The sequence below is a fragment of the Rhipicephalus sanguineus genome, chromosome 5, assembly GCF_013339695.2.
Source record: "Rhipicephalus sanguineus isolate Rsan-2018 chromosome 5, BIME_Rsan_1.4, whole genome shotgun sequence".
Lineage (NCBI taxonomy): Eukaryota > Metazoa > Arthropoda > Arachnida > Ixodida > Ixodidae > Rhipicephalus > Rhipicephalus sanguineus.
This window is the reverse complement of record NC_051180.1, coordinates 204409406-204435546: the sequence shown is the minus strand read 5'-3', so window position 1 is coordinate 204435546 and position 26141 is coordinate 204409406. Positions and strand designations below refer to the sequence as shown.

The 26141-nt window shown below is 48.1% G+C and overlaps 1 protein-coding gene across 1 annotated transcript in view; it reads right to left on the bottom strand.

Annotated features, from left to right (window-relative positions):
• Positions 1–26141, bottom strand: part of LOC119394579 (collagen alpha-1(II) chain) — a gene marked incomplete in the record, with an annotated part of 1710759 nt that overhangs the window by 1378799 nt on the left and 305819 nt on the right. Inside the window, 1 exon segment of the mRNA XM_049415838.1 lies at positions 15990–16067. Coding sequence (XP_049271795.1) covers positions 15990–16067 — 78 coding nt within the window.

Here is a 26141-nt window from a genome sequence, read left to right as displayed (position 1 = left end):
GGTCGTGCAGGCCACGTTGCTCGTTACTGTCGCAGTCAGTGGCCCTCTACTCCTCCTAGCCAGTATCCTGCTTACAACGGCCCCTTCCGCACAATGAATCGCCGTTATCCGAACCGCACTGAGTCTTCAGTATTCGCCGCCCCTGAGGCCGCACCTTCCCATCGTCGCCGCCTCCAAGCCGTTCCTCTCGCTCACCAACGCGCCGCCGCTCGCCCTCGCCGTCATTTAGCCGCCGCATGTCTCCGGAAAACTAGGCTGCGCAGCTTCTGGAGGTGAAGCTGCCCTGTCGACGTTAACCAAAAATCCTCTGTTGCCTTTACGTCTACACCAGAACACACTTGAAGTACATGTTGATGGCACTCCTGTTCAAGCTTTCATCGACACAGGCGCTCACGTCTCTGTCATGAGTGCGGATTTTCGTCGTCGCATGAAGAAAATTCTGACGCCATCCTTGACCAATGTGGTACAAGTCGCGGATGGCGGCACCGTTCCTGTCGTTGGTATGTGTACAGCTCAGCTTACCGTTGCCGGTTATGAGGTGGTCGTCCTTTTTACTGTCCTTGCCACATGTCCCCACGACCTCATACTTGGGCGGATTTTCTGACCACCAACTCTGCGCTTATTGATTGCTCCGCCGGTGTGCTGCGCCTTGAACTGCCACAACTCAGCGACCCCCCGTCCCAACCTTCGTGCCGATTACATTGCAGCGACATTATTCACCTGCCCCAGCAATCTGTTACGTATGTCGACATGTTGTGCTCACCAGCTGTGCCAGACGGTGACTACTACGCTGCGCCTCTTCCCGACGTTCTGCTCACGCATCATGTTGCTGTTCCCTATACGGTTCTCAGCATCATGGCTAACAGAGCTTGGCGACCAGTTGTAAATATCCGCTTCGCAAACCAAGTGCTCCCACAAGGCATTTCCGTAGCCCACCTTTGTTCGCTACTAGATTCACCGGTTGAAGTTTTCGCCTTGGATGCCGCTGTTCCTACGCAGCGGACGACATCGACAACCAATTGTGGCAGCCGTCAAATTTTAACATGATTGCCACTGACCTTCCAGCCTGAACACGTTGAAGCCCTCCAGCGCGTTCTCGGGTCTTACCAGGACATTTTTGATTTCGGTGACGGACCTCTAGGGCAGACGTTCGTTGTCCAGCATCGCATACACACAGGTGATGCCAAGCCTGTTCACCGCCGCCCCTACAAAGTGTCTGCGTCCTGAGCGGAGCGTCATCCAACAGGAAGTGAATAAGATGCTAGCGAAGGACAATATAGAGCCGTCCTCCAGTCCCGGGGCGTCTCCGGTAGTGTTAGTTAAAAAGAACCCTATTGAAAATCCCAGCATTGCCCATAATAAAATTTATGATGGAAATGGAAATTCTGGTGGGTATGATGGAAAACGTGGTGTACATGATGGGAGGACATCGTGGGACCCTTGATGGGCGTGTTGGGTGGATGGTGGGAGAGTTGGTGGTTTGGTGGACACTCGGTGGGCATAATGGATGGGTGGTGGAGACACAAAGTTGGTGGGTGGTGGAAGAATTGGTGGGTGTGCTGGGTGGATGCAGGGAGGATTCGTGTTTGGTGGGAGACCCGGTGGGCAAAGTGGGTGGGTGGTGGCATACGTGGAGATGTGCCGAGTGGATGCTGGGTGCAATAGATGTGATAATAAAAACATGATGAGGAGCCTCTGTCGATGGCACGTACGTTGCTGATAATGAATGCTTCGTGATCAGCTGCATTTATGATGCATAGAAGTACTCATCCGAGAAAACCGCCGAATTGTTGTGATACCACTTTGAACTATAGGGCATGTGCATCAACTGTCAACGCACATCTACAGGTGTTTCCTTGCATTGAAAATGGAAGTGAGAAGAGTTCACTTCTGAACCAACGAGCGAGAGGAAAGCGCTGCACATGACAATTAACTGACGAAAGCCCTAATTGGAGAAAGCGTAAGCGACGAAGTGCAACACTTCTAAAATTACATTTTGCGTCGCCTACATGCTTGGGCTAATTTCGCATAGACACGATCTCCTTTGTCACAGCTTGTTGTACGCGACGGTTACAAGCAACTCGATCGACCGCTAGCGTATTGGTTCGTACCGTTAGTTCGGCGGTGTACTCGCACGAGTACATCTTTATTACTTGCTCGGCTGCTTACCGTGTTTCAAGAACACACTTTATCTTCAGCAGCCCCCTTTAGACAACTTTACGAAAAAGAAGCCTTCGTAAGGTAGCTTTCGAGGTACCTAGGACTATGCAATCCAGCATGGCGATGTGTGTATTTGCGTACAAAGCACGACATCCGCAACAATAAAAAGAAAAAAAAAAGCTTCGAAGCAATGTGCGAGCAATCACACTTGTCATATTTCATCGAGGATACATATCACGCGTGGCAAGGCGATGAAGCTGGCACGATTGAGCCACAATTTGAACAAACATCAGGAGCCTGAGTATCGGCAAAATGCCGCTGTCTTCGCTACTTGAAAGTAGCAAGATGCCGAAAACTGAGCTCACCTGCCATTAACGCTTCTTCCGTGTGGTCAGCCTTCCGATTTCCTTGAAATAATCCCAACTAGTTCGCTGGTAGTGCTCGGTGCGTAAATCTAACGGCAAAAGTGCTAACACCGACCGAAGTAAACAAACACAAGGAAGGAAATGAGAAAATCTTACCCATTTATTCGAATAAAGCCGATTTAGAACACATTCAGAAGGGGGTAATATTCACCACACAGGCACATCGTTCACGCGCATTCACTTCGGTTCGCACACACCGCCCGTTTCTCTACCGCCGTCACTCTGACGGCCGCGAGAACGGCCAGAACACGGCAACACAACACGCCGCAAGGGGACATTACGGGAATTCCGCCTTGAGACGTCCCCCTTTCCCTTGAGGACGCTAGCCGAATGGAGGGAAACAGGCACGACCCCGGGCTCAACGAGGAGACCGAACACAACGCACTTCACTCTGTTATAGCTTACGAATTCAAACGTACCGTACAACCAAAAGCGCAAACACGTACATGGTACGTACACAAATGAAACGACGGGAAATTTAGAAAACACGTTATTGCGACGTCTAGTGTTTAGCCGAAAAGAAAGTTTAGCCAAGACGAGTCAGCGAGTCAGCAACACTAGAAACGCGCAAAAATTCCCGTCTAACACTAGCTGCATTTGTTTTCAGTAGCGTAAATGCACATTTAATTTAACCTTTTGTAGTAGGATTATGTTATACGCGCATGAATGGATGATTTCAAGCGCAAAAACGCGCATAGCTTCGCTCCCATAACAGTCACTCATACGGATAAGGGCGTCTTTTGTTAGGTGCCCTTAAAATGTCCGGGGGGTCTTTGAAAGGTCGCTTTACCTTTTCATTCACTTTACCTGAAGTTCTACTTACGAAAGGCCGCCTTTACGCGTAAGGAAAGGGACGTTTGTGAATACGAGCGGGAGCTGCAAGTATAACCACTAGCAGCTCGCGATTGATGACTATGAAGTCTAAGCAAACAGTTCGAAATAAGGCAACAATTTCGCGCAGTGCGTTTACATTATTCCAATATTAGGACTTCCGTCGGCCCCGATGTCATCAAAAAATTATTTTGCAGTAATGTGTGCCCTTCGCACGACGGGCGCATGACGGCACTGGTGAAACAGTGAGAGCGCCCAAGGCGCAACGCGAAGCGGCAGACATATGCTGTTTTACCCATGCATATACAGCGGACACAATTCTTCATAACTTACTTCCGGCAGCTGTGTCACAATTTCCTAATGCATGATGCACGAACGGTGTGATTTCGTGGATTAAGAAACGGCACAAAAATACATCGCACAGCGCATTTGCAGTGCGTACTACGTGCACCCCTGGGCACCGAGATGAAAACGTTTTCGTGTCTTTTGAACCACGTATACAACACGCGAAAAACGCAATCACGGTTAGTTATCTTTTGTATTGTGTTTCCGCGTGATTGGAATGCTATGTCAACGCCCCGCTAGAGCCCCGCGATGAAGCAAAACGCGTTGAGCTGTACCATGCGAGAAGCAATGAACCACATGGTTCAAAGCAGACTCGCTTTTGTATTAATAAATGAAGTCAAGGCTGAACGTAAACATTCGTTAAGCTGCGGATGTAATTGCACGACAAACTGTTCGTGAATGCATGATGTGCATTTTCACATCGCAGTCAAAGGCCGACCTCCCCTGAACAACTTGACTAACTATTCCACTACATCTGTATAACTTGCTGTAAATTTCAAAGGCAGATTGATGAGACAAAACATATAAGATAGCGCATTTCCTTCTTGCAGCGTTAGCACTCGTGTTTGAGATATTTGTAGCAACGTACACACGATTTTTCTGTTGATATGTTGATACCGAAACTGAAACTGAGGTGGTGGTGGCGCTAGTGTCGCCATCATCGCCCTGTCGCTTTTTTTTTTCTCTTCCCAGACATGGCGGCGTCCTGCATTTCGTGTGTGCGTCGTAGTGCCGAGTTTTGTTCATGCGGTGGACTTTTACTGCGTTGCCTCGCGTTGTGTGTTGTGTGTTGCGGTTAGTGACGTAAGCGCAAGTTCTTCACTGAGTATGATCCGCGGCACCGTGCAAATAGTCACCAGATGCCGGCCGTGCGACTCCGTTCTCTGCGACTCCTTTCTTCGGTGTGATCTAAATACGTGATTCATAGCTTTGGAGACCCTCTTTACACCGTGCCCTCTTCAAATGTTTCCGCACATCACCGAGTAGCAGCGCCGCAATCCTTACTCGACGACACGTTCTGTGGGCCTGGAAAATGCCTTGACGCTCGAGCACTTCGGGAGCTATACCGGCGGACAGCCGGACGCGGGTATCTTGGTCGTTCCTTGCTCTGCGCATCGCTTGAAAACCGGCGGTCATCCTGCAGTGTACGCTGCCAGCGTGCTTTATTGCCAGAGGTAAGTGATTTTGAACGCTACGATTCATACGTTGTCAGTCGATGTAGTATGCGGGGTCGCTGAAGGAAATCGCATAACTTGTTGGTACCACATGTCGTTGTTGTGTGCATGTGTGTGTATGTAGAAATATTTTCTTTAGGCGTGCATTTTGTGCATCCTTAAGTAACGTGACCGTCAAAAGCGTTTAGGTTAGTACTCTGGGACATTATTTGCCGTCTTTTAAGCAATAGCTAAGGTAGATTTGCGAAAAATGCAATTTCTGCAGCCTGACACTGTATTTAGTTCAGTCCGTTTGACCCATTTTTATCCTTTATGCATGTTGACCTAATTTGGCAAAGCGTACTCTCATCTGAATTTGCTATTGCCTTCGGCACTGTATGTGCTTTCTTGCATTGCAGTTACGTGTGACACTGGTACGTATTACATGCAAAATTCGTGAACACGAATTTTTCTGGCACCCCGTGTCCACAAATTTTTCATCTCTTCAAGCTCCCATCTTACCCTCAACTTCTGCCTTTATTGGATTGGTATTACTTGTTTCCTAACTACCGCAGCTGTATAGCTTGTGGTAAGCACTTATCACTTTGTTTATGTGCTAGTGCATTTATGCAAAACCATTCATACGCTATTCGCGCTCTACTGGTGGAGCGATAGGTGGACTGCAGTTTTCCATGACTCTGGCAAGTATCATAAAGCACCACACAGCGCTGTAATCGTAACCACGAACTAGAGCTCAGGCTCTGTTACGGTACCATAAATTTCAATTTGCTAAAGCATGCTAAATTCCATAAAGTATGCTATAAATGTGGTTGCACGTTGTGTATGTTGCTAAGGACAGAAACAAGCCACCCTGCATCTAAGGTAGATAATATGGCACTCGCATGGCTTGTTTCGTTGAACGTGCAGCGTGGCGTAGACCAGGAATGAAGCATCGTGTCATCCAATTCTTTCCTCGCCTATGCTGCGCTGCACGTTTAGCTGAATATTATAACGCACCAACTCGCCCAACTTCCTGTGTCCATCCACTGACATGGCACAGTGGAACACTGGCACGCGGAGCTTTTCCGGGTGTAAAGAGACATGTAGACCACAGAAATTCTGCAAAAACATGGCAATTTTCATCAAGCACAAAGTGTATTTCTCATAAATCATGGTGAAGGCAGCAAAGCACATGCTGTCAACATTCATTCAGTAAAATCCCTGGGAAAGTGTATTCTGCAATAATCGCTTGTACGATGAGGTTTTGAAAATTTCAGATAACATTTATTCACATTCTTTTAGATGGGTAATTGTCGAATGCCCATTATAGCATGTGGGCCTGAATAAGATGTGTGTTATTAGTGAAATATATTGACCTCCCTCGTGTTATTTTCTGTCTAACACATAAACTAATCAGTGCACAATGTGTTAGTTCCATGATGAACGAAGTTAAAAATATCCCTGTATTTGTCAGTCCCATTTATTATTCAGTGTATGGTTTGCGTGAGACCACGCCTGCTTGGCATAACCTCTGAGTTGACTGGTAACAGCACTATTGCACAACTTTCTCTCAAAGTCTCTCCTGCCAGATTTCGTTGGCAATAAACCAGACCAAATCCTCCCCAATGCTTTAACAATAAAATTGTTGCAGCCGCCTCCCCTTCTGGTGATGACCATATGCAGCCAATGCTGATGTGAACCTGAGTGATGAACAAGTGCAGGTAGGCCACAGCTCTGTTGTAAACAATTTTGGCATTATTGTTGTCACAGATCAAACTTGCGACTTATGTGTGACTACTCACATGTGGTGATGTTCAATAAGTTCCATCTGCTATGCGTGAACATGGAAACATGTAGGAGTGCTTACGTGGAGTAGGAATCTTCTATAATACATAGGATATATGTGCCACACATCAACATAGAATTTAAAGTTTAAAATTAAAATTTTTCTTGATGACAAGACACCAGAGCAAAGTTTTACTGCAGGAAAATAATGAAAACTGATATTTACGCACAATGCAAGCTGAAGTGGACATTTCATTTTTATGCTGCAGCATTCACCGACATACAGTTAAACAGCACACTTATGATTAATTAATTGTGCATGATATGGCCTACCAGCGTAATCAATTTACTTAAGTATAAATGCCCTTTAGTAATCGCAGTGTGTTTGAGCATAGGAGTATGAACAAAAACTATAAGCACTAAAGTCCACGCGCCTTACTAGGATGACGTGGTTAGCTGAGCCTGACCTCCTTAAAGTTTTCTATAAACTTTCGTGCCTTCCCAATCGCGCCAAAAAAGCAATGTTCTGCACACAGCAGATTCAAGGCACAATAACGGAACACGCTCACACCATCTTTGAAATGATGGACGTTACCAAACATTGTAGCTTCTCTTTCTTTGCTGTTTCACATAGATTTACAAACTCAAATGCCAGTGGCACTTGTATTGGCACAAACAATCTTTGGTGAATTGCATATGATGCCAACATATGTGAATGTATTTGTGTATGTGTATTTTCAAGTCTATTACAATAAATGAACAAGAAGTTATTTCGAGGAGTGTCTCCCCTTAAAGGACACTAAAGTGAAACCTTAAATCAGTTTAGACGAATAAATTATTCTTTAAGGTCTGTAATGTCAATAATTTTTCCTTCATAAGTAAATTAGTAGAAGAAGAAATGACGGCCAGTGTTTCACTTGTTGAATTTCATGCTAAAACTCAGCACATATATATGTCAACATGACTTTGCGAATATCACGTCTTTTTGCATATTTTGGCCACTCTGGTTCGCTAAAATATTGTGAAACTTACGTTAAGATTTGGGTCCTGTAGGGACACAATGTAAACAATATTGCCCGTAGCAGGTGCTCGCAAAATCTGACGTCACGGAGAGCTAGTGTGGGAACGTCTATGCAGCGTCGCCTCGAGTATCTTCTTTTCGCGCATTATCTTGCTTACCAATGCCAGAAAGCTGAGCTAGTTCGTAGGGATTCATGATAAAAGATGGTAAGCACGCAACACGGACACAACAGAGATCGGGACAACACAAACGCCGACTAACCTTATTCGGCTAGTCGGTTATTCAGCATTTGTGTTGTCCCGACTTCTCTTTCATGAATCGCCTACCAAGCATCTTCTCGCATAAAGAGTGGTGTCTTTGGTACTCTGAAGTTGTTTTGCGCTGAATGACAGAAATTGGTTTTCTCTTTACAATCCTTTTAACCCGCTTTCTACCACAGACGGTCTGAGTTCGTACACGGATTGTACTGCTCCTACCGAAGAACTGGGCTCGTCTACGCTGAAAGAAGCGTTTGGGTGCGCTACAATTAAGCTACTCTGATTGTTTTCTGCGCTGTCTTTGAATTACACAGATAGTGCAGTAAAAAATATCAACCGCGCTAAAACCATGCATTTTATTGAGAAGGGGCTGGATTCTGGCAACTTAAATTAGAAAAGGGTGTACGTGTGCTAGTGGCGCGCGCGTGCCGGCAAACAGCTTTGTTCAGCTTGTTCGCTGAAGTTTTGTAGAACGAAAAATATCAGTGTCCCTGCAAGTGTGGCAGCGACTACACAGAATATGTTTTTCTAAATCCTCAGATTTGGATGACCACCGAATCTCAGCCTATCGACAGTGCGCAGCAATAGTTGTAAAGAAACCCTCAACGTCACGATGCGTCCAGGGCTTTTTCTAGGGGCTCCTTGTCCCCGCACATTATTATTTTTCTAATTTCAAAGACATTTTCTGCACCAAAGACTGAATAAAAATTAGGGCACCTTCTGTGTTGCAGGGCAGTGAAGCCAATATTCTGCATACTTTCAAAAAAATATTTTTCTTTTATCTTGCGAATAAAGTGCCTTTAAATAGTTTTTTAGTTGTTTCAGGACACGTGAAATAAAATGGCAAATAAAAAAATCGGTATTTTTGTAGTTTTTTTACAAAAAACTCAGTACGGAAAGAGTTAAAGTGGTTCCTTGCATATTTTTGTTAAATATGGCTGGCATAACAAAAGGCAATATGGAGTCTCAAAGCACACAGCAAGGACATCCATTGACGTACTTTGCAGCTAATGGGGTTTGCACACCAGCCTTGGCAATGAACGACGTACTAGAACGCTACGGGCATGTGGACTGATACGTGCTGCCTTTTATATGACTTGATACGTCTAAGCTTTTGGTCACAGTGATTGCAACGTGTTTATTTGATGTTATTGCTCCAAATTTAGCAAAATCAGTTTATTTGTTTTTATTCATTTCTGTTGTAGCATGCCTGGAAAAGTACTTCAAAGCACACCCCATCTGGCTGGCTGCACTACCTCAAGAAAACTGCTTTTCTCCCATCTGCAAGTTCCTAAGAAGTTACTTTATGAAACAAGCCAGCAGGGTGTACGTGTTTGGCATGGCAGCACGGAGAACAAATAAACATGAGTATTTGGTGCAAGATGCATTCATTGATTCCATGCTGCATGGACATGTGGCTGCATGCTTGGCCATGTGTAGACACAGCAAGTAAACACGTTAGGCTCAATGGTAAAACGTTGCCTATAATCACGTTAGGAAGCACGATGTCTTATTTTTGTAAATAATTGCATAGGTCCACTTTGACTCGGGCGTCCAGCACCCATCGTTATCTGCCCATCACCCAGCATACACCCAGTATGTCCATCACCCACCGTCCACCCATCGTCTGTCCATCATCCAATATCCAGCCACCGTCCGTCCACCATCTCTCCATCACCCAGTATCCACCCACCATCCGTCCATCACCCACCATCTGTCCACCATGCGTCCATCATTACCCAGTACCATATTCCACCAAGATGATGGGTGGTGGGTCCCATCATTCCCACCATTGAGCAAATTTTCAATAGGGAAGGACGGATCGTGGCGCTTTTGTGTGGACTATCTCCCTCTCAACATCACAAGGAAAGACGCCTACCCTCTACCTCGAATTCACGACGCCCTTGATTGTCTGCATGGTGCCGCGTACTTCTCTTCCATCGACCTCCATTCCGGATATTGGCAGATCGCTGTGGATCCCGTGGACCGAGAGAAGACGGCCTTTGTAACACCCGACGGCCTTTACCAGTTCAAGGCCATGCCTTTCGGCCTATGTAATGCCCCAGCCACATTCGAACGAATGATGGATTCTCTGCTTCACGGATTCAAGTGGTCTACGTGTCTATGTTATTTAGATGACGTAATTGTGTTTTCGCCCACGTTCGAAACGCACCTTGAGAGACTCTCAGCAATTCTTGAAGTGTTCGGTCTCGCCGGACTTCAGCTTAATTCGTCCAAGTGCCGGTTCGGCCGTCGCCGCATTACGATCCTTGGGCATATTGTTGATGCCTCCGGCGTACAGCCTGATCCGGAATAAATTCCAGCCGTGAAGGACTTCCCTGTGCCGACAACCGCCAAAGATGTTCGCAGCTTTGTGGGACTCTGCTCCTACTTTCGGCGGTTTGTCAGACTTCGCCGAATTTGCTAGACCTCTCACGGACTTGCTCAAACAAGACACGCCCTTTAACTGGGGTCCCTCCCAAGCAGCAGCTTTCTCCAAGCTCATCACACTGCTCACATCTTCCCCTGTTGTGGCCCACTTCGACCTTGCCGCGCCAACCGAAGTCCGCACTGACGCCAGTGGTTAAGGAATCGGCGCTGGGTTAGCCCAGCGACAACGTGGGCAGAATCACGTGATAGCTTATGCTAGCAGGCTGCTGTCCACTTCGGAGCGCAATTATTCAATCACGGAGCGCGAATGCCTCGCTCAGGTATGGGCAGTTGCGAAATTTCGCCCTTATTTATACGGCCGACAGTTTGCAGTGCTCACCGACCATCATGTCCTTTGTTGGCTCGCCTCTTTGAAAGATCCCACAGGTCGTCTCGCTCGCTGGGCAGTCCGTTTGCAGGAGTATACCTACACGGTCGTGTACAAGAGTGGAAAACTGCACCAAGATGCGTATTGCCTATCACGCTACCCTGTGGCTGACCGGCCCTCTACGAGCACTGCCTCGATCGACTGCGTATTTTCCCTCTCCCAGCTGCTTCGCCTCGGCGACGAGCAGCGTCGGGATCCGCATATCAGTCAAATAATGCAACGGCTGCTATCCTCCCCGCACGACGCCTCTGTACGCATGTTTGTCTTCAAAGATGACACCTTATATCGGCGTAATTTGTCACCCGCCGGACCCGCTCTACTGCCGGTCGTACCAAAGCACCTGCGTTCCACAGTTCTTCACGAGCTTCATGACGCCCTAACCGCTGGTCATCTTGGCGTTTCTCGCACGTATGACCGTGTGCGCCGCCGCTTCTACTGGCCTGTCCTTGCACGCTCTGTGCGGCGTTATGTCAACGCCTGCGAAGTTTGTCAGCGCCGCAAGAAGCCGTCGGGACTTCCTGCTGGGTATCTTCAACCTATCGACATCCCACCGGAGCCCCTCTGCCGAGTCGGTTTGGACCTTCTCGGTCCCTTTCCAGCATCCACTTCAGGAAACAAGTGGGTTGCCGTTACTACCTATTACGCGACCCGCTAAGCAATCACGCGAGCCCTTCCAACCAGCTACCCTACAGACGTCGCTGATATTTTACTTCGGGATCCTATTTTAGTGCACGGTGCCCCACGACAACTGTTGACAGACCGAGGCCGTACTTTCCTTTCTCAAGTGATTGACGATATCCTGCGTTCCTGTTCCACCTAGCATAAGCTCACGACCTCTTACCATCCCCAGACAAACGGGCTGACAGAGCGCTTAAACCGGACCCTGACAGACATGCTTTCGAAATACGTGTCGACCGACCATCGTGACTGGGACCTTGCACTGCCCTCCGTGCCGTTCGCGTACAATTCCTCCCGGCACGACACCGCTGGATACTCACCGTTTTACCTTTTGTTTGGACGCGAACCAACGTTGCCATTGGATACCTTCCTTCCGGCTGCAGCAGAGTCGACCACGGAATACGCACGCGGCGCTATTGCCCGCGCTGACCATGCCCGTCAGCTTGCCCGCAACAGATTGACGGCTTCTCAAGAAACACAGAAGCACCGTTACGACGAGCGGCATCGTGACGAACGTTTTCCAACGGTTTCCCTCGTTCTTCTCTGGTCCCCAACGCGACGTGCCGGCCTCTCTGAGAAGCTACTTTCTCGATACACGGGGCCATACCGCGTGCTTCGACAAGTAACAGACGTTACATACGAAATTGTCCAGGCTAATCCTACAAACGCTTCTGGTCTGTTATCCCGTGACGTCGTCCACGTATCCAAGCTCAAACGTTACCACCCACCTTCTGCTGTGGCCCCATAGACGCGCCGGGTCGGTGCTTTTGCCACCGGGGGTTGTGTTGCGTAGTTTTACCTACGCTAAGAGGGCATACTGGGATATACCCTGAAAAGGCAGCTGAAAAAGAGGTGAAGAAGTCGACGTTGTGTTGTGAGTTGTGCTGTGGCTTGCTACTGACTCAGTATTGTATTTTCCCCGTAACAATAGTATACTAGCAATTCAAGAGAACCATTATTTTCTGAAAAACAGCTGTTTCGTTGAGTGAGATCGTAATACAAATTTGTTTAATTCATAGTACATCACCTGTGAAAGAGGAGTGCCAAGTGCACATGGAAGCTCACGAGGGAGAAGCGCATGTGCATTCACTTTATTTTACGCGATACCTGTCACCGGTAAATCTCTGGAGGTTGTACTTGACCTTGGTGCACGCCTTAGACATTCTCTTAAATATTGGCGTGATGCTTAACTATAAATGGCTATTAGCAAGAGAGTAGGTAACTTTCGAGTATGAAAGCAACTAAATAGTGAACATCATTTATAGAGAACCGCTGTATGCCGTGCTATAAAAGCACGCATTGGGCATAAGTGCTAATTGCGAAAATAAATTATCGTTCTGCTGATCGGAATGCGCTGCCGCCCGCGCGTGCAGCTCGCGACAGTACGTGCCCATCAAATGCCGTTAATGTAGACACGTTACAACGTTCTTATACCTGTAGCATCTGCGTGTGTAACTCGGTCCTAACGGTGAAGAAGACTCCAGGAGAACTTGGAAATGCATAACTCCTTATTTGGCCCAACTCGTGGCCGGGAAACGGAAAATTAAACTGCAAGCAAGGCACGCTGTATGCTGATAGCGGCAAACAGAGCGTTGGCCATCGATAATCTGCGATGGTCACTGGGACGCGCTGTCTTTTATACATCATGCATCGAACTTTCTAGCTTTATCACTGGTGGTCGCGCAAGATCTGGAATAATCTTGACTATTCGCGTCATGTGCCCAATCTTAAGAAAATGACCTACTACGATCGCGAAGCTTCTCGTACACTGCGGCGCGGTTGGCGTCGAACGTTGCTAACCGCCCTTGCGGGTCAAACCCGAATGCATCAAAATAAAACAAGAAGCGGGCGTGGCAATATGTGAACGCAGATGGTCTTCGCATAGCTCAAAACACGCTGCCGCCATTGCACGCGCGCATCTCCCGGCAGATATAACGAAAACGGCTCAAAAGAACACGGACATGGAATTCACATACGTTGGGCCGTCTGAAGATACCTTTGTTGCGCTGGTCTCCACGAATTTCACGCGAGCGAAACATGGTCGATATGTGGAGGAGCACTCAAGAGGGCACACGTTTATCACTTTTCTAGCGGTACGACACGACGAACCGAAGAATTTGGAGCCGAAGTCCTTTACTTCGCCCTGCATGACGGCCCACAAATTATGTATTGACCTCACGCAAGCACAAACACACGCCGTTGGTACAAGTACAGAAGTTGTGAATTCCGCCGACGGATTACTGGCCGCTTTGTACATATATAAGCCCACGAAAAAGCATGCAAGCGTGTGGTAGCGCTGCAGCGTAGTGGTTACCGTGTATGCTTGCGGTGCGTGTGGTCGCGAGTTCGATCCCTGTGTCGTGCGTGCTTGTATGGTAATGCCATGTTTCTGTATAAAGACATTGATGTCCTTTTTATAAAACGTACTAGTGATGAATCGTACAAAACCTGGCTTTGAAGCGCAAATATTTTTCCAGAAATATCGACTTTGTTTTCGGAATTGCTCAAGGACGGCATATAAAAGGGGGTTATAAAAGCTCTCAGAAGAAGTAGAAGAACCACCAATGCGCTCCGTTCGATCCTTCCACAATGAGTTCAACAAAAACACCATGACTGCCTCTTTAAGACTGTTATTTCCACCATGTCACTCCATTAACAAATGGTGTGAACGGAAAGAGAGAAAGAATGTGGAAAGGCAGGGAGGTCAGCTGGACTACACGTCCACTTTGTTACCCTACACATGGGGAGGGGCGTAAGAGTGAGGTAGGTGTAAATAAACCCTCATTTTGAAGGGCGTTTTCCGTAGTACATTCAGGATGCACGCTAGGCGCCGAGTCTAAAACTCCCTAAAAGGCTGAAACCCGTTTGCAGTGTAGAGGGTACTTTGCGAATTTCTGAAAGAAAGAATGATGGGGCAGTGCGCACTTGGCAACTGTACTTCCAGTAAGCATTCTAGGATACTTTTGAATCTTACACGCACACACGTATCCTCGCGGAACGGCTCAGTTGTCCACCAAGAAGACAAGCCGGGCTAGCGATTGGGAAGGCTCTACTCTTGAAGGCGAAGCTCAAGCGCCCCCCGAATTCGCACAGCCGGTCGAATCCGCCGCCGCCACTGTCGGCGTGTCCGCTAATGTAACTTGTCATGAGTAATACCCTGAAACAGCAGCTTGAAAACATGAAAACCACTTTTTGTTTGTTTGCATGCATCATTTCAATTAGGTACGAAATAAAAAGCTCAGGGAACGGGCAAAGTGGCATCCATTCACTTTGTTTGTTATTTGATGCAGCGAAGGCGACGGTTTACAGCAGCAGCAGAACAAATGCGAACGTGTTCGACGCACGTGAACAAAGTTTTCCAGCCGCTCTGGCGCTGTCGCTCTCTTTTATGTGTGACTGTGCGTTAGCATCCGATCACATCACAGCACGCGGACGATAATCTCGCTGCTCTCGAGGTCTGAAATAAGTGCATAAGTGATCTTGACTGGTGCTCCGATTCGGCTCCGCATATTGCGGTAGTGGTCACTCCGATCAAAGGGACGACTGACCACAGCAAGTTACCGCCCTCAGTCAACCTTCCAGTCGACGCCACCTCACGCAGCTCTCCAGCTTCATCTGCCCATTTTCCGGCGCAAGAGCCCGCATCTTTGGTTCGCCCAGATTGAAACCATATTCGAGTTGCACAACATTACATTGGAAATATCTCGGTTTAGCCACTTACTTCTCAACCTCGCTTCGAGGTGGCTCTAGAGATGACGGACATCATCGCTGCACCTTCGACTGATGCCCCGTAGCAGCACTCGCTGCAGAGCATTTTGACCGAGCCACTGCTTCTGGGAGCACACGACTCTAGCACTTTGGAGACTGACGCCGCTTCCAGCTGCTCTAACACTTTCGGCAGCTCCTGGGTGCAAGCGAAGTCAACTCGAACGGTGCACTGTTGCGAGAGCTCGTCCTGTAGTTCTTGGCTTAGTCCATTAGGCTGCTACCGAGGACAATCGATCGCTTTACAGGGCTCACTGATGATTCAACTTCTCGCTCGGTGAATGCCCATCGACACGCTCTGTCAGGTCTCGTTGACGTTAATGGATCGACCAGCTTGCCGCTTCCATCGAATTCTTTTACGGACGTCCTCTCATCATGACGTTTGAAGTACACATAAGGTAAATGATTACGACTGCTGGATTTGATATGTGACCTCTAGTACACATGCTGCACGCTATAGCTACTGTGCCACAAGCCAGCGCATCGAAATCGCGCGTACAAGCTGGCGCGTTTTCACAGCTATGATGGTTTCCCGTAGGTCTTTTGTGAACACCATCGAGGAGTGGTGACCCAGTTGATCGCTCTTACGGTCTAATTGGTGGATGCTTCTCCACCTTATGAACCTTTCAACGCTGGCACTTTCTTCTAAATAATGCAGAACAAAACAACGACATCTTAGCTATTTTGCTTACTACTATGTATTGCATAGTCGCAGAAGATGCCAAGTAAAAGCACGAATATATTTCTCACCCTTGGTCCGGGAAACGTCAGCACCGGATACTCTGGATACGGCAGTGGCTCAGGTGACGCCGCTCCGTGTGTAGGTTCCTGTCAAAAAATACGAGCCAGTGAATCTGCTATTGTTAAACCAACCGCACGGTGCCACAAGCGAACATCTTTTAGCAGTACACCTTACCGATCATTGCCTGTTGTAACACACTTGGCAGATTGGTCCATATACGCACAAGCAAGGGGGAAGTGAGAAAACAAGTAGTTTTTACTTCACAAATATGGCACTTGTACCCTCAACAAAACGTACAAAATGTTTATTGGCTATCAGATAAGTGCGACGTCCTTTTCCTAACCACCGTACATGTAGTTGCACAGGGCATACGGGCTGCTATGTGCATGTGCGGTGAACCTTGAAGCAATTCACGTGCACACCCACGTCGCACTTTTCGCACACACTCTTGGTTTCTTGTGGCAGTGACAGCACCTCGTCTATTCGCAATTAGAGTCAACAATATGGTCAGCGTGCTGAATGGTAGACTGGCGGGACCTCCAATGCCGACCGCTTCCATACGTATTTCTTGCGCTAGGCCAGCGCAATCGAACTCCGCAACGAAAGGTGTTCACGTTCAAATTTTTTTATTGCGCAAGGAATTACTGGACCCTCTTGGCGGGGTTTCTTTGCCGTCGGCGCCACCGTGCCATTTTTTATATGTATAGGTTTATATATACAGGGTGTTTCAGCTAAAAAGCACCAAGTATTAAAAAATTAAACATAGGTGCTACGCATCTCCAATTAGTGCAGCATTGTTCTGAGACATATAGAGCACGTCAGAATATTTTTCAAATCCGCCAAGCTCGGTAATTAACAAAGATTGCTTAATGAACTTTTTAAACAGTAACTCTAGAGAAAAGTTTCCACTACAAAAGTTGTAGCGCTTGTTCAGAAACATCGAATTTTTAAATTTATGCTAAGATAACTCCCCTGCTTAATGCTTTTTCCGGCGTTCCTTTAAAGCGCGCGAATTTTAAAAAATAGCACGTGACTGGCGCCTAACGCGCGGCGCTTTCAGTGCCCTCAAATGTAAGTTGAACGAATTATCAAAGGCTGCTCCGTGCACGAAGGTCGAGTGAGCAGGCTGCCGGTGACTGACGCTAAATGATGATAGAGGCGTACCATCCAAAACAAAAAACAACATCTACGAAAGAGCGGCCGTCACGTGTGAGTGCATCTTTTATCTCTGTCCTGCACCACGCTGTCACCCTCGCCCCTTCCAATGTGTTTCTTCATTGGTGCGAAAAAAGAAAAAAAAATGCCTACCCTACATCAAATGCTACCTACGGTCTCATGTAGCGTTTGCTCCGTGGCTGCCGCTTTTTTGTTGAAGAATATTTATTTGTTGTTGTTGAAACGGTATTCTCATTTTGTCGCTTAACGTCCATCGCAGTCACCGATAACCTGTTACACCGATCTTCGTGCACGAAGCAGCCTTTGATAATTCGTTCAACCTACATTTGAGGGCACTGCAAGCGCCGCGCGTTTGGCGGCAGTCACGTGGTATTTTTTAAGATTCGCGCGCTTTAAAGGAACGCCGGAAAAAAATCAAGCAGGGGAGTTATCTTAGCACAGATTGAAAAAATCAATGTTTCTGAACAAGCGCTACAACTTTTGTATTGAAAACTGTTCTCTAGAGTTATTATTTAAAAAGTTCATTAAGCAATCTTTGTTAATTGCCGAGCATGGCGGATTGAAAAAAATGTTCTGACGTGCTCTATATTGCTCATAACAATACTGCACTAATCGCAGACGCGTAGCGCCTATGCTTAATTTTTTATTACTTGGTGCTTTTTAGCTGAAACACAGTGTATATAGCCAATAAAGAAAAAACTTGGCAGATCCCGCATGCCGTGCGAATCGATGTTGAATCGATGTTATGCGAAGTATGCGGCAGGAAGGTGACTGTTGCGTAATTTCTTGTATTGAGCGAAACGTTACAAAATGGCGCTAATGATATGTTCAAATGCTGTACGAACACACATATCTTGAGGAGTCGCATATGTGTTGTTAATGCATAACGATTCCCAAAGCAACATAGGTATTACCATCACCAGAAATGGTAGCATGACCACGCTCACAAGCGCCGACAAACGGACCATTGCAGGTGGTGAACATTATTTATGTATTAATTTTCATTCATGTATATATTTTGACATTAACTTTTTTATCAGGACAGCTACTATGACTTGTTGTAAGATCGGATATCCAACGCTACACCCACAACTCACGTTACACCACAGCTGTTATACTAGGCGAGAAGGTCATAATATCGATTCTAACAATGCATGGTGTCTGCCGGAATTTTCCATCTGTGTGTTCGCTGTTACTGCGTCGGCTGAGACTGAATCGCCTGTGGCGAATATCCGCCTAACATGAACTGTGGTATGTGGGTATGTGCCACACGTGACTGAGGGAAAGGATTTGAGGACGTAGGCGACAGGTATTTCGCTTTATTCATGTCATGACCAGTGAATCGTGTTCTTCATACACCGATCCCCTGCTATGCTAATTTGGTTACATTAAAAGTTATGGAGAAGTCCAGGAGAGCGCCGACACGTAGGCGGCTATTTAGATAGATAGATAGATAGATAGATAGATAGATAGATAGATAGATAGATAGATAGATAGATAGATAGATAGATAGATAGATAGATAGATAGATAGATAGATAGATAGATAGATAGATAGATAGATAGATAGATAGATAGATAGATAGATAGATAGATAGATAGATAGATAGATAGATAGATAGATAGATAGATAGATCACCCCGCTCAACTTTCGCCGGCGTTGTGACTGACCTCCGGCACGCAATTTGACATGCAGGGCGTGGTCGCCCGTGCTTTGCCCTTGACGGGAGATGTTTGTATATGTTGTGCGTTCACCGCAAGGCCTGCGCTGAAGCACGAAGCCCACTTTGCTAGTTGCGGCGGCTATGTCTGCAAAAAGAGTGAGCTACTAGCCTTTCTTCGTATACCATTCCAGTTTGCTGATGTCGCGTTCAATGCTTCGCATATACGGCGAAACTGACTTTTCCTTATACAGCTAGACAACGTTGTTCAGGGATACATCGGGAGGGTAGCAAACCAAGAAGAGTTGTACTCGTCTTTGGCTTTTTTGACAGTGAAGCTGTTTAAGCTAGCCGTGATGTGTCCGATATTATCTCGAAAAATAAACGGGCATGTGCCACAGGAATTGGATAAATCCCGCTACTCACCACTGGTCCACCAACAAGGAAGAAGACAACGGTTAGTTCAACACTGCGGAACGAGAAAGGCAACGGCGGCTACGAAAAGACCCCGAAGCGATGGAAGGCCTACGCCAACGACGACGTTCCCGTACATCTATCAGAGGTGCGAAAGCGTGGTTTCAACTCGAGTATCTCTCTCTGGAGTTTGGACATTCATGTCGTGCCTGTGAGTACCTGTGGTGTAACTCGAACCTCTCTGCTCTGAGAATCGACGTAGAAACAACCCAGCATCACCTAGATAAGCCTAGCAGCGACCAAAATGCAACCTAGAAACATCTCTCATCACCTAGCTAAGGCCTCGAAACAACCTAGAAGCAACTGGATTAGTATTCAAAATAGTCCAGTTTTGCTGTTTCAGGGCTTGAGTGGCTTAGTCCCTAGTGCGAGCTTTGGTATTTTAAAAAAAAATCACAGCATATCCACGGAGTGAATGATGATGAGTGGGCGAAGCTGCGGAGGTTCATCGGTAAACCGTGAATCTTCCGTGAATTCTGCCCAGTACATCATCACCGACGTGAGATCGGGCGCGTTTATACTAAAGGTTCGATGAGTTATGACGACTTGCAGCTCACTTTAATTTTACATGTACGCTGTGAATTTTCATTGTTTAGAAAACCATTGCTTTAGAAAACATCTGGCGTCTTTCGTTAAGCAGCTGGCGCCTTTTCGTTTTGCTTTAGAAACATCTGGCGTTCTTTCGTTTTGCTTTTACAGAACATCTGGCGTCTTTCGTTGGTTTATTTCATCAATCAACGGCGTTTTGAACAAAATTTTTATTGTTTAATCACGCACAGGTGAAATCTCACCAGGCACTACCTTGGAGGTAAAGAATGGCTGCTAATGGGAATGAGAGACAGAAGAAGTCGGCTTTTAGCTAACGCTGCGAATTTTTTATTGTTCAACAACGCACATGAAAAATCTCCCACCGGCACCACCTTGCAGGTCAAAGCGTAAGACTGGTTACATACTACGCTACGAGGGACGAACGGGTGCCGCTATAAGGAGCTTCGCCCCTAAAAAGCGGTGGTTCGAGCGGGACCCCACAAATATGGCACGTCTTTCTTCAGAAGTTCAGTGAGTGGTCGAGCGATAGTTGCAAGATCTTCCACGAACTACTAGTGACCATATTTGTAGCGCAAAAAAACCAGACGTAGACACAAGTAAGGAACACATACACAGGACGGGCGCTAGGTAGAACGCCTCGAGAGGGCGGGTTTTTCCAAGGAAATCATCAGTTCTGTGGCAGAAGTCCTCCTAAATGAGGCGAAGACTGAAGGGCAGGCTCGATCCAGGCCCTCTGGCAAGCCAAGTGCGTGGCCTGTAGCCTTGCCATACATTCACCGCTTCTCCCATCGGCTAAAGAAGGTGGCAGCAAAATGCGGTGTGTCGGTGGTTTTCTCTGCTCCAGAGAAGCTGGGCCGTATGTGCCCTGTGGTGAATGGTCGCAAAGAAAAAAGTGCGTGCTCCAAAAAGCACGCGACACCGTTTGTACCTTGCGAGACGGGTGTCGTGTACAAGATACCCCTTACTTGTGGCAGATGCTACATAGGACAAACCGGGCGCTGTCTTAATGACAGATTGCGGGAGCACCGTGCGGCAGTTGATGCGCAGGCAGCGGGGGGACATTTGGCGGACCATTGCCGCCGGTGTGGCTGTGCTCCAGAACTCACCACCACACGTGTGCTTAAGAAAGGCAAGGACCAGGCAACGCGAGAAATTATAGAAGCGTTTGCTATAAGTGAGAATGAAAGAAAATGTGTCAGTGTTGCGTCGATAGCCTTGTCTTGTAAAGAGCTTGAATATCTGAAAGGAAATCTTGCGCATGTAAGGTGGTAAAACGTGGTGACGCAGGTATAAGGAAGCACCTCGGAGTGTGATGGTGCGCATGCGCTCATGTCCGACGGTTTTTGGCTTTTTATGTTGTCCGTAGTAATAAATCAGTTGATGTCTAGCGCCCGTCCTGTGTATGTGTTCCTTACTTGTGTCTACGTCTGGTTTTTTTGCGCTACAAATATGGTTACTAGTGATTCAAACCAACTAGCCCGCATCACCGCCTTGACTTCCACGAACCTTCTGAAGTAGAAAGAGAGTCCCACAGAACTCCGGACGTCTTTGGCTGACTGGGATAAGAAAAACTTGTGACTGCACAAATTTTTTCTTTGTCCGGCTGCACACCTGAAGCATCGACGAGGCGGCCCAAGACTGTAATCTGTCAGCTCTGCGAAAGACGTCAAGAATAGCTGCTAAACGCCGAAGGTGAGTCTCAAATGTAGGGAAAATATTGCCACATGCCATCATGTATGAGCCATCCGCTGTGGCACGTACACGCGAGTGGAGGAAGAAGGGAACGTTGTTGTTGCTGGTCTGGTTCTGGGGAAGACGTCAGCTCCTGGCTGTCTGTTTTATTTCTCCCGTAACACTAGTAGAGGCGCTAGGTACATGCAACTTGGCTCCCGATTTCCAGCCGTGACTCCTAGCAACTTGGAGACAGCTACAGCTCCCACAGCAAGAAGCAGCCGCCGCCTGCTAGGACTACCCCCCGAATTCGGCCCCTTGTCAAGAATTGACAAGATGACAACCTCGACTATAAGCCAGGCGAGTCAAACCAATGACGCCTATTCTTCTCCGCTCCCGCATGTTAGGGGCGAAGCTCCTAAAGCCGTGGGTCTGTCCTTCCTCTATGACCGGTTTGTAACCGCCTAGTTGGGGCCACCTCTAGCTCGTGAGAAGCGCGCGTTCTCGTATGCAGTAGAAGAAGAAGACGGTAACATAGGATAACCTATAAATTATTCGTTTCTTGGCCAATCCTCCAGAGTGGGTGTGAGCCATTTATATAGGTCATCATCATCATCATACAACAGCAACGAGAAGAAGATGCCGCCGCAGCCGCCGTTCGAGACGATTCCGCCGCCGCAGTTGCCGTTCCAGTCGCCGACGAAGACGCGGACCTCCTGCCCAATGAAGAGGTGGCGCGTGTCGTCAAAGAGGCCAGTCCATGTGCCGCAGTGCGCAAAAGAGAAGGTGTCATGGATAGAGAGGCGTATGCCACACTCATGCGCATGACGAATGCGGAACAGTACGCGTTGCTTCGAGAAATCCTCCACAGACAAACAACGCCCGGAGCACCTCCGTTACGCGTCTTCTTGACGGGACCTGCGGGGTGCGGTAAAACGTTTCGCCTGAGGCTCGTCATGGACGTTTACAACCGCTATAACGATAAAACAGCTGCCTACAATGCATTCGTCATTTGCGCGAGCACGGGAAAGGCAAGTGATAAAAGTTGATTTGTATATTATACGCACAGTCTTACGTCTTTCTTAATGATGTAGTGGGCTAACTTTCACGGGAGAGTTTCGCTTTGCCGATGATCTCCCCCTCTCGAGCTTCGCCCACTTATCATCATTCATTCCGTGGATATGGCGCGATTTTTTTTCATGCACCGCAGACACCACGGTCTTTCCACGGCGACATTTTTGAGGGTGTTGATGACTGGCTCAACCACTTCGATCGAGTTGCCAGCATCAATGAATAGGATGAAGGTCGCAAGGTGCGGAGAGTTTATTTACTTCGCATTGGAAGACTCTGCCCAAACATGGTACGAAAACCACGAGGGTTCCTTTGCGACATGGCAAGAGTTTAGCCGACAGCTCCGCGACGTGTACCGCAACGCCGAAAGGAAGGAGAGAGCAGAACAAGCCATCTCGTCTAGGAACCAGCGACCAAATGAGAGAGTTTCGATGTTTGTCGAGGACATGCTTTGACTCTTCAGGCGCGCCGACCCTGCGATGTCTGAGGAACAGAAGGTACGGCATTTGATGCGTGGGGTTAAAGAACAGCTGTTCGTCGGACTAGTACGCGATCCACCAAAGACCGCGGCCGAGTTCATCAGTGAGGCGACCACGATGAAATGTACTCTCCAGCAGCGGTCATCACAGTACGAACGCAACGACATAACGGCCACAGCATGCTCTGTCGGGTCTGACAGCGAGAGGCACTCCCTCGCAGACTGCATAAGAAGTGTCGTGCGGGACGAGCTCCGCCAACTCCAAACAGTGGGACCTCAACCAACCGCGGCAGCATTCGCGGACGTCATCAGAAATGAAATCAGACAGGCGGTCGCACCACTCGCACCACCAAGACCTGGGGTCCGTGTCCTGACTTATGCGGCGGCCCTTATATCTCCTGCACCACACGCTACTGGTCCCACTTTGCGGACAATGGACCTGTGTAGTCATCTACTCCAGGACGCCTCTTCGACTTCGTCACCTGCGTGAAGGTTCCTGAGCGTACGCACGTATCAGCCGTCCGGCTCAAGACAGAACGCTTCCAAGGCAAGCGTGTGGCGCACGTCGGATAACCGTCATCTATGTTACCACTGTGGCGAAGCGGGCCACGTGTATCGTACCTGTCCATACCGCCAGCTCGGTCTCCGCGGCTTCCACCCTGATGCTCGGTGCCCACGCTACGGTGAGCGCCCCCGCGAAATTGAAGCGTACCTTACGGGCCAGCGAATTCCTCGCCCTGAACAACGCCGCCAATCACGATCACCGTCGCCTCGCCGCTCCACGTCACCTAGCTTGCCCTCGTCTTCCTACGCTCCTTTCAGAAGCCGATCACCAAGTCCCCAGAGGGGAAACTAGGAACCGCGGCTTCTGAGGGTGAAACCGCTTCCCAACGAACTGTCAAAGAGCCTCCCTCGACGCGGCGGCCCCATGATGTCCGTTCTGATTTTTAGTTATTTTCCGAGAGTAACAAGACTGTTTCAGCCGACATCACCGTATTCGTTGATAATCATGCTGTCACTGCCCTCGTCGACACTGGCGCCGATTATTAAGTTATGAGCGGCGCCCTGGCATCAAAACTGAGGAAAGTTACCACCCCATGGCAAGGACCCCCGTTATGAACGGCAGATGGCCATCTGGTGAAGCCGACTGGAATGTGCACAGCACGTATTCGGATACGTGCATCGACGTTCACGGGGTCCTTCCTCGTATTACCTGTGTGCTCCCGCCCGCTCATTCTGGGACTGGATTTCTTCGTGAATACGGCGCAACCATTGTTCTACGTGAGTTGCTAGTGTCGTTCGAGGATCCCTTTCATCCTGAAGCTGAAGCTCAAAACACCAGCTTCTCGAAGACAGCCCTACGTGTATCAGCCGAATCTGTGACTCTGCCACCTTGTAGCAGCCTCTTTGTCAGTGTTAAATGTGAGCAGGGCGTCCCCGACACTGTAATCGCGGAGGGAAATTTGTCTCTCCTCCTTGCACAACAGATCTTCGTTGCCCGTGGTGTTATTCAACCCAGAAATAGACAGGCTCGCCTACTGGTCACGAACTTCAGCGAGGAGTATCGCCATCTTACAAGGCGAACCTCGATCGCATACCTTGAAGACATTGCCGACGTCTCGGGTCCCTCAACATTAGCTTCTCTTTCGTCGTGCGACCGTTTCGCCATGACATTCGCGAGCACTCTCGACGTAAACCAGGATCTACCTACAGCACAACGGGAACGCCTTTTGGATATACTCGATTCATTTCGAGAATGCTTCGCTACAACCTCGAAGGTCGCAGAGATACCGCTTGCCACGCATCGTATCATCAGCGAGCCTACCGAGAGACCTGTTCGACAACATGCCTACAGGGTGTCGCAAAAAGAACACGACGCTATACGTCAGCAAGTCCAGCACATGCTCAAGGACGACGTCATCCAGCCATCGACCAGTCCCTGGCCTTCCCCTGTTGTGTGTTGTGTTAGTAAAGAAAAAAAGATGGTACCCTGCGCTGTTGCGTTGATTATCGAAAGTTGAACAAGATCACGAAGAAGGACGTTTATCCTTTAGCCCGCGTAGATGACTCCTTGGACCGTATACGGAACGCTCGATACTTTTCTTCCATGGATCTACGCAACGGCTACTGGCAAATCGCAGTTGACGAGCGTGATCACAAAAAGACGGCTTTTATTACTCCTGACGGCCTCTACGAGATCAGTCCTTCCTTTCGGCTTATGCTCGGCGCCAGCTACTTTTCAAAGAATGATGGACACGGTTCTTTCTGGGCTCAAATGGCAATCATGTCTTGTCTACCTAGACGACGTGGTGGTCTTCTCGGACACCTTTGAACAGCACATCCAGCGCCTACAGACAATTCTTGAGGTGATTTGAACAGTTGGATTTGCTCTCAAACCTGAGAAATGTCATTTTGACTACGAAAAACGGCAGGAAGTGGAAGATGGAAGCTGCGATGAAAAAATCCGTAAACAGGGGGTGGGTGCTCGAGCCACCCACCCCCTCGAGCACCCACCCCCTGTTTACGGATTTTTTCATTTTGACTACGAGAAACTCAAGTTTCTTGGCCACGTCATGAGCCACGCTGGTATCCGCCCGGACCCTGAGAAAACCAACGCCGTCGCCGCATTTCCCGTGCCAACAATAAAGCCCGATATAGGCCGATTGCTGGGGCTGTGCGCGTACTACAGGCGCTTTGACCAAGGTTTTTTCAATATCGCTGAACCCCTCAACCAACCTACGAATGGAGGCGTACCGTTTGTTTGGCGTCAGATTCAGCGGTATGCGTTTGATATCCTGCAAAGCCTACTCCAGGCTCCCCGTGTACTCGGTCGCTTTGACGGGAACGCTGCGGCAGAGCTACACACCGATGACAGCAACGTCGGACTTGGAGCTGTATGGTTCAATGGCACAATAACGTAGAGCGTGTGATTGCTATGCCAGCCGAACATTATCATCAGCGTAGAAAAATTACTCTACAAGAGAAAAAGAATGCTTAGCTGTTGTTTGGGCTATAAAAAAATTTCGACCATACTTGTACGGCCGCCCATTCAGAGTAGTTAGCGACCACCATTCTCTATGG